General features: G+C 42.1%; 1 protein-coding gene across 2 annotated transcripts; it reads left to right on the forward strand.

Moving 5' to 3' along the window:
- The first annotated feature begins 1527 nt into the window (after nucleotides 1-1527).
- Nucleotides 1528-8618, forward strand: LOC139552652 (ubiquitin-conjugating enzyme E2 D2). Of its 2 annotated transcripts, XM_071364574.1 has the most exons (8): nucleotides 1652-1799; nucleotides 5041-5091; nucleotides 5345-5408; nucleotides 5707-5738; nucleotides 5828-5905; nucleotides 6115-6220; nucleotides 7059-7152; nucleotides 7246-8618. In XM_071364574.1, coding segments are annotated over exons 3-8 (357 nt in total). In that variant the 5' UTR covers nucleotides 1652-1799; nucleotides 5041-5091; nucleotides 5345-5407; the 3' UTR covers nucleotides 7292-8618. The 2 variants fall into 2 exon arrangements, with proteins under 2 accessions (XP_071220674.1, XP_071220675.1); XM_071364573.1 differs by lacking the exon at nucleotides 5041-5091 and having other exon boundaries at nucleotides 1528-1799.
- The last annotated feature ends 700 nt before the right edge of the window (nucleotides 8619-9318 follow it).

Here is a 9318-nt window from a genome sequence, read left to right on the forward strand (position 1 = left end):
GAAGTAGAAATCTTCATCCAAATCGAGGTCAGTGATCGCTGTTCTGATGTCCAGAAGCTGTTCTCACTCATAAGAAATGCTGGCAGAAATATTCTGCACAAAAAAAGTTAAGATCAGCTTTAAAAAAACAAACACAAAATAGCAGAATGGGTCAGGAGCCAGTAAGATGGAAGGTATCCACTGCAGCCCCACAACAGGTGCATTGAATGAATCTTCTCATTATATGAGCTGCCAGAGCTCAGCACTGTTCAGCAGCTGTGGTTCTGAAACCAGTGACCAGTCAGTTTATGGACATCACAGCGCTGTCCATGGTGCTGAATGTTTGCACATTCCCTGAGGCTAATTAGATTCACTGTGATTTCTATCATTTCAGTTACAAAAGACAAACAACTTGTTCTGCCAACTCAAAGACACAGGGGGCTGTGTTGTCACAAGACTATTTTCCTATTTACCATCAATCTTTTTTAGCCGGCCAGGTACCCTATGATGCGTGGAACCAGCTTCCCCATGAAGCTAGGATAGCAGAGTCCCTGCTCATCATCCGAAAACACCTGAAACCCTACCTTTTCAAACAGTATCTTAAATAATCTGCCTACTCACCTCGACCCCCCCACCCTGAACCAGTACTTGCACTTGACCCTTTCTAGCTCTGACTCTACTGACAGTTACTTTATTGAGGGAAAATGTACTTTCTATGCCTGTGATATGTGGTTGTCCCACCTAGATGTCTGAAGATGAATGCACTAACTGTAAGTCGCTCTGGATAAGAGCGTCTGCTAAATGACTAAAATGTAAATGCAATCATGAGGTCTACCCGTGTCTTGAATACCTGTCTATTGCATACACACGTTACAATTGACTATGGGTGCGTTCGTAAATTCACTCTGGAGTGCCAGAGAATGCTCAAAGTGTGCTCTGGGCGTTCGTAAATTCGGAGCGTTGTCAGATGGTCCATTCGTAAATTCAGAGCGTTTCGTTCTCGGAGCGTTCAGAGTGCACACTGGACGCTCTGGCCAGGGAGTAAGGTTGGTCCGAGCGTTCTGACCTCACGACGGCAGTCAAGCGCCCAAGCTAACTGGCTAACGGTGGCTAGCTTGCCAGACACCAATGGGAGAACACCTCACTGACCATTTTTCTCGCCCTAGCAGAGCTGGTTAGACTGTTTTCATGTTACCCAGAGCGTGACTGTAACTGTGCTTATGGCAAAAATGTAATTACGCTTTTTTTTTGCCGACGTTTACTGACACGGGTCATATTCAACAGGTGTTGAGCGTTCGTAAATTCATCAGTTATTTTGCGGTCTGGAACACTCAGACGAGAACGCTCTGAAATCAGAGTAGATAGCCAGAAGGAATTTACGAAGGCGCTTTTCATTACATGCAGCTATGGTACACCACAGTGCAGCCTAAACTGTGGCCACACAGTATAGGTTGCTCTGAAACTACGATTTTTTATGATTTGCTTCAATTTGGATGCCTTCCCATGTGAGTCAGAAATTATGTCAGTTGCATAGCTCTAACCTGTCTCACGGCTTCCAGCGGATGTGGCGTGGGCGGACGTTTGCAATGCATCACAGCTCTTCGGAGAAGTGATGCGGTGCCCAGTGCTCTCAGCTGCTAGTATGAGCCGTAGTGTATTTCAGTTTCGCTAGACTACTCCGCTACCCAGTCGTTGCAGTGTATTGTAGGAGAACAATTTAAAAACGTAGCTAGCGGTAAAATCGTCGTTTCACATAAGTAAACCGAGGTTACATTGACAGCCGCACAAGCACAGCAATGGCCCTGAAAAGAATTCATAAGGTAAGGAAGTAACGTTAGCTTGCTTCTACCTACCTAGCTAGCAGGCTATCTAACGTTCATCGTTAGCCGCTTTTGGCCTTCTCTTTTTCGGCACGCTTTCGAGTTACTGGTAGGCTACAGCAAAAAAGCTTGCTAGCCCAAATTGCTTAGCTATTTGATACCACTTTCGTCGTCTGCCGCCTGGTCAGTGGCTACCAAAGCCATATATTAGCTACATTTAAATATGGCTGGTGATGGCTACTTGTGGTCACTGATTAATTTGCTTTTGAATGCTAGCTAGCGGGCTAGTAGCCCAAGTAAAGTTAGCTCACACAGTTTAGCGGCATATGACAACATCGATAACTAGTGAAGGTAGCTTGCTAACAAGCTAGTTAACTGGAAATTATTATCTACTAGCTAAACTTGGTAGCTAGATAACAGTTAGCTAGATTAACACGGTAGTTAGATAAAACAAAATGCAATTAACGGTAACGTTAGCTACTAGCCTCCTAACTAGCTAGTTACTGATAATGTATGTAGCTAACGTTAGGTAGGCAATATACTAACTAACGTTAGCTCGCTAGTTTGGCTGACTAGTTTTAATCATAACTTGACAAGTGTAACGTTAGCTGACGTTAGTTTCGGGGAAGTCCTCAGTCCGTCATAGGCCTGTTATTCCGCGTTCCTTGCTAGTATCGTTACTGTACTACTTCGCTACTTCCTACTGTAGTAGTAGTAAACAGATGCACATTAGCTGGCATCGTTCACTATAGTCCAAGACAAATCACGTTTGGCATAATGTTAGCTAAGGTAGTTACAAATCGGCAAGCGCAAACTTTGTTAAAACATTGTCTTCAGTATCAAAAGTAAATTTTGCTCTGCTGCTTTCATCTGACACTGCCTGATGAATGATCCATGAAAATGATTTATGTTGACAGATTGCTAAAGTATACTTATTTGAACTGAAAATATAATAAATATCCATCAATATCATTCTGAATCCAGTACTATTCCTGTGTTTCAATTAGGAGAATTCACTGACTTGCTGCAGAAACGATGCTCGCTCAGGTCTGACCACAATGTTGTTGGTAGACCTTGAGTGACATTAGTTTAATCTTGAAAGATTTGTTGTCAGATGATGTAGGCCGTAGCCCACTATTAGACCTCGGATTAATTATTTAATTAATAAGACAAGATCTAAGGGCATTCCATAGCGTCTACATTCGAGAACTCATGGTCCAATGACTGTACCTGCTAACAGCACAGCCTGGTCTCATAGACTAGATGTAATATAGTAAAAGTAAATCAGAGACACTCAAATTGGTATGATACTTGTGTATATATAGTGTATGTGGACACCCCTTCAAATGAGTGGATTTGGCTATTTCAGCCACACCCATTGATGACAGGTGTATAAAATCGAGCATAAAGACATGCAATCTCAAAAGACAAACATTGGCAGTAGAATGGCCTTACTGAAGAGGTCAGTGACTTTTAACGTGGCACCGTCATAGGATGCCACCTTTCCAACAAGTCGAGCTGCTCCGGTCAACTGTAAGTGCTGTTATTGTGAAGTGGAAATGTCTAGGAGCAACAACGGCTCAGCCACGGAGTGATAGGCCACAAAAGCTCACAGAACAGAACCACCGAGTGCTGAAGAGTGTAAAAATTGTCTGTCCTCGGTTGCAACACTCACTACCGAGTTCCAAACTGCCTCTGGAAGCAACGTCAGCACAATAACTGTTTGTCGGGAGATTCATGAAATGGGTTTCCATGGCCGAGCAGCCGCACACAAGCCTAAGATCACCATGCGCAATGCCAAGTGTCGGCTAGAGTGGTGTAAAGCTCGCCGCAATTGGACTGGAGCAGTGGAAACACGTTCACTGGAGTGATGAATCACACTTCACCATCTAGCAGTCCGACGGACTAATCTGGGTTTGGCGGATGCCAGGAAAACGCTACCTGCCCCAATGCATAGTGCCAACTGTAAAGTTTGGTGGAGGAGGAATAATGGTCTGGGGTTGTTTTTCATGGTTTGGGCTCTTAGCGCCAGTAAAGGGAAATCTTAACGCTACAGCATACAATGACATTCTAGACCATTCTGTGCATCCAACCTTGTTGCAACAGTTTGGGGAAGGCCCTTTCCTGTTTCAGCATGACAATGCCCCCGCGCACAAATCAAGGTCCATACAGAAATGGTTTGACGAAATCGGTGTGGAAGAACTTGCCTGGCCTGCACAGAGCCCTGACCTCAACCCCATCAAATATCTTTGGGATGAATTGGAACTCCAACTGCGAGCCAGGCCTAATCTCACAGCATCAGTGCCCGACCTCACGTATCCTCTTGTGGCTAATAGGAAGCAAGTCCACCCAGCAATGTTCCAACATCTAGTGTAAATCTTCCCAGAAGAGTGGAGGCTGTAATAGCAGCAAGGGGGGACCAACTGCATATTAATGCCCATGATTTTGGAATGAGATGTTCGACGAGCAGGTGTTCACATACTTTTGGTCATGTAGTGTAAGTTTTGTTTGGTATGGTTACATAAGACAGGTGGTTGGTCGGATGCATGGGGGGGCGTGTAACGCGAACATCTAGCAACCCAAAGGTTGCGAGTTGAAATCTAAACATGAACAACTTTAGCATTTTTTCTAATTAGAAACTTTTTAACGGCTTACTACATTTTGAGCTATTTTGCAACTACTTAGCGTGTTAGCTAACCATTGTAGATAACCCTTCCACCAAACGCCTAACCCCTAGCCTAGCTACAGTTAGCCAGCTAGCTAAAGTTAGCCAGCTAGATAGAATTCGTAACATACCATACATTTAGCAAATTCGTAACATGTTATATGAATTGTAATTCGTAACATGTTATATGAATTGTAATTCATAACATATCTTATTGAAATTGGTGATGGACATCCACAAATTAATATATACCATACGAAACGTAACATATCATACTAAATGGAGTGTATCGGATTTACGTATGGAATAATACGAAATTCTCTGAGACCAGGTTGAGCAGCATCTGTCCTATGTCTGAAGCGACATCCATTATTGGCTTTTTGCATCGTAAACAAGGAACTATTAAATCTAGTTTAGATGATTAGCCCCGCCCCCCACACCACCAAATCGACTACTTAGCGTGTGGAGCTAGAACAAAACATTGAGATCCATATTAGATTTTGATTTTAGGGTATCTAAATGGGATTTCGTTTTCTTTTCACTGGCCGGCGACGCAAACGGCGATTCTCCAATCAGAACCGATTTTTATGGATGTATCTTCAGACACGGGACAATTGCTGCTAGCAGGTACAGTCATTGGACCGTGAGTTATCTTCAATGTAGTCACTATGGAATGGCCAAAGATACCTCATCTTATTAATTAATGAAATAATAAACTAATATTGTCATAGTCTAGGCCTACAAGCTTAGGCCTACTACTTCCAGCCCACATTCAGCATTAGAGACATGGTATGCAGTTTGGCTGAACTACTGAAACAATGCATATTGTTAAAGTATTATACTTTTCTGAGGAAATTAAAGCTCTTTTCTTTGTCCCTAGGAGTTAAATGATTTGGCTCGTGACCCTCCAGCACAGTGCTCCGCAGGACCTGTTGGAGATGACAGTAAGTCTCCTCAACCACACAACACCACCACCCGCAGTTCACGTTCACCATCCAAAGCACATCACTTACCACCCATTTCATTCAATATTCTTGATGGATTATATCTTTGTTTATCATAGAATACAGGATTTGACTCCAAAAGAAAACTGTTGGCAATGAAATGTAGCCTGTAGATACAAGCCAATAAAGTTGAATGATCAGTGGTCTTCTGCATCATGGCACGAAGATCTAATTCAAATAATGTACTTTATAAAGGTGCTTATAGTGTATTAAAAGTGTTTTCTCCTCTCTTACCTAGTGTTTCACTGGCAGGCTACCATAATGGGACCTGTAAGTATATCCTCTTGTCCTGTAGTTTGGTGGTTCACAGCTTTTGCTCTGGGTCATGTAATAGTAACCATCTATTTTGCTTTCTACAGAATGACAGTCCGTATCAGGGTGGTGTGTTCTTCTTGACCATTCACTTCCCCACTGACTATCCCTTCAAACCACCAAAGGTAAGGGATGTGTCCTGGAACTCAGCTATACGTTAGAAAAGTGTTGACAGATTTATTTTAATGGAGCTATGAATTAGACCTACATTGATGGAAAATAATAATTCACAACGGTTGGTTTTCAGTACATGAGATGTAACCGACAACCATTTCTGTCCCGTCAGTGAGCTAAAGGAGATGCTGTAAATGCAATACATTTGTGTCCTCTGAAGGTTGCATTTACCACAAGAATCTATCACCCAAACATCAACAGCAATGGCAGCATCTGCTTGGACATCCTGAGGTCGCAGTGGTCGCCAGCACTCACCATCTCCAAAGGTAATCCCGGAATGGGGCTCTTGGTTGATGTTTTGTATATGGGACCTAGATAACTTGTTATGGTTAATTTTAAACCAGTATGGTTTAGAATTTTTAACTGCAGATTCTGGTAAGTACACTACATAACCAAAAGTATGTGGACACCTGCTCGTCGAACATCTCATTCCAAAATCATGGGCATTAATATGGAGTTGGTCCCCCCTTTACTGCTATAACAGCCTCCATTCTTCTGGGATGGCTTTACACTAGATGTTGGAACATTGCTTCTGGGGACTTGCTTCCATTCAGCCATGAGCATTAGTGAGGTCGGTCACCAATGTTGGGCGATTAGGCCTGGCTCGCAATCGGTGTTCCAATTCATCCCCAAGGTGTTTGATGGAGGTCAGGGCTCTGCAGGCCAGTCAAGTTCTTCCACACTGATCTCGACAAATCATTTCTGTATGGACCTCGCTTTGTGCACAGGGGTGTTGTCATGCTGAAACAGGAAAGGGTCTTCCCCAAACTGTTGCCACAAAGTTGGAAGCACTATGATTGATGCAGGTACCCAGATTCGTCCGTCAGACTGTCAGATGGTGAAGCATGAGTCAGTTTGTCAAATTTAATTAGTGCCAATGTTTGTCTATGGAGATTGCATGTCTGTGTTCTCAATTTTATACACCTGTCAGCAACGGGTGTGGCTGAAAGAGCCGATTCTATTAATTTGAAGGGGTGTCCACATACTTTTGTATATAAAGTGTATGTCCCAAACTATGCTCATTAACAGGTCAGAGATTTACATTGATTGTCACAGTAATTTGTCAGAACTGTGTTGACTCTGTTGTTGTTGGTCATCCTACAGTCCTCTTGTCCATCTGCTCACTTCTCTGTGACCCAAACCCAGACGATCCACTAGTGCCTGAGATCGCACGCATCTACAAGACAGACAGGGAAAAGTAGGTCTTACAGTTTCAACATTCCATTTTTTTTTGTACAACCTGTCTGCTACAAGGATAGTTATTTATTTATTTTTCCTCCTGTCATTCCAGATACAACAGAATAGCCCGGGAATGGACCCAGAAATATGCTATGTAGTCTCAAGGTATTACAGTGGAAAATCTGCCTTTATATTCAAAGGCTTGGGGGAGCTTTGAATGAAAAGAGGAAAAAAGTATTGTTGGTTTCCTTTGGAGTGATTTCTTTGAGCCACACCCTCCCTCTCCCTACGCACTTGACCTCCTTCCCCCTGCCTCACCCCCTTCAACCTGTCCAGTTGCCATGATGTACATATTTGAGACAGCAAATTGTATACTCCACGATGTCCACCAGGACCCATGTAGGACCACACTTATTTGATTCCAGGAAGCATTCCTTATCATTTTTATGAACCCAATGTTTGCTTTCCTAAGATTGAGGGATTTTATGTTTGTGCTTTGTTTCTCTGGTTGTTTTTCTCCCTCTGTGCTTCCAGCTGTCCTGTGAGTGGATGGGAGGGGCAGGAAAAGATGGGGCTTGGAGAATGTTTTTGTCTTCTATTTGGCTATAATAACAAATAGCCATCAATCTGTCAATCGTTCTGCAAACCTCTAGGGGACTTTCTCTGTTTGGCAATGGGATGCCCAGGATCCTGCCTCATAGCCCCTCCACAATGTGAATCACTATCATTTAAGATTGTAGTTACCCATGGAACCCTCCACACTGTATGACGTGGGACAATAAAGTAATGAGACTGATATCTATATATCTACTGAATATTACATCCAAAATAACTTTTCCCTCACCTTAGTCAAATGAAATACTCTTGTGATGTTGATTTTGCTAAAGGAAAAAGATAGTACCCTTTTAAATCGCCCTTTGCGCCTTCAACTTATTTTAGTTCTCTAAATTGTGGCAAGTCTTTGTCTTCTGGGTGATGGTCTGATTTTTAAAACGGCCAAAGTTAGTTTGGATCAAAGTTTGGCAGCTAAATTGGGTGGTACACTGAAATGGTATTAATCTAGCTTGATCTTCTATTTTTATCTACATTCTTTCTCTGGTTTCAAGTCCAGCCTGAAAGGACAAAGATTTGGCATTAGTAATAAAGCATGTTGTTCGAAGGCAACGCTCTAAAATCTAAATCTAAAAGCAACTTTAGCACTAGACAAATATGATGGACTTAAAGTCTTACCTCAAGTGGGCTAAATGGAAGGAAATCAGTCTGATTGGGGTGTATTTTCATAAAATAGAACAGTGACCTCATTCTGTAATCACACTTTGTATATTTGAGCTGCCATCGTTGACATTGAAGTTCCAACAACTCCCTGTCTGGATCAGAACCCTGGACTTGAGTTCCAGACAAACAAACTTCTGTATATTTAATTACCTGAGAGCTCATTGAGCTTGTGTCTTAATTATACTGTAATAAACATGATTATTAAAGTTATGGGTTATCACCGTTTTTATTTGGCATTGATGCGCAAATATGCGTGCTTTTGGAATTTATATGAAAGCTTTGTCATTTTGAAAAGAGATGAGTATTTTGCACAATTAGTTAGTTTTGCGTGTGTCCTATTTATGTTAGATATATTGCTGAGGTTTTGATAGCAACAAGGACACTTGGTATGAATCAGCTGGAATAATAATACTATCACTTTGTCTCACCTATGTCTCTTTTACAGCGAACTCTACATTGAGACTTCACCTGGCTGCTGTTCTTATTTCTGCCAACTCATTTCATTCATTATTACATTATTTGAAGAACAGTTACAGAACCTGCAACTACACTATCCCATTTTTTTTTTTTTACACCTTTATTTAACTAGGCAAGTCAGTTAATTAAGAACAAATTCTTATTTACAATGACGGCCTACCCTGGACAACGCTGGGCCAACTGTGTGCCGCCCTATGGGACTCACAATCACGGCCAGATGTGATGCAGCCTGAATTCGAACCAGGGACTGTATGATTTCCAGTCGTATATATTAGTGCTACGCTGCTCTGATAGTTGGCATTATGTCATATTTCAGAAACAACTGTTCTGACTTGTGAGCAAGACTACAACAACAAAGCTGGGCCAGATCAGCATAATATACATGGACCTATTCACCTGCATCACCATGACGCTAAATTATTTTGGGCAGCAA

This window comes from Salvelinus alpinus, chromosome 24 (assembly GCF_045679555.1).
Source record: "Salvelinus alpinus chromosome 24, SLU_Salpinus.1, whole genome shotgun sequence".
NCBI lineage: Eukaryota > Metazoa > Chordata > Actinopteri > Salmoniformes > Salmonidae > Salvelinus > Salvelinus alpinus.

What these genes read in the sequence shown, in the direction of transcription:
- LOC139552652 (XM_071364573.1), top strand. Translation starts at nt 1,776, where the DNA reads ATGGCCCTGAAAAGAATTCATAAG. An exon ending in AGCACTCACCATCTCCAAAG is followed by an intron (nt 6,221 to 7,058) that starts GTAATCCCGGAA and finishes GTCATCCTACAG; the next exon opens with TCCTCTTGTCCATCTGCTCA. An exon ending in TACAAGACAGACAGGGAAAA is followed by an intron (nt 7,153 to 7,245) that starts GTAGGTCTTACA and finishes CTGTCATTCCAG; the next exon opens with ATACAACAGAATAGCCCGGG.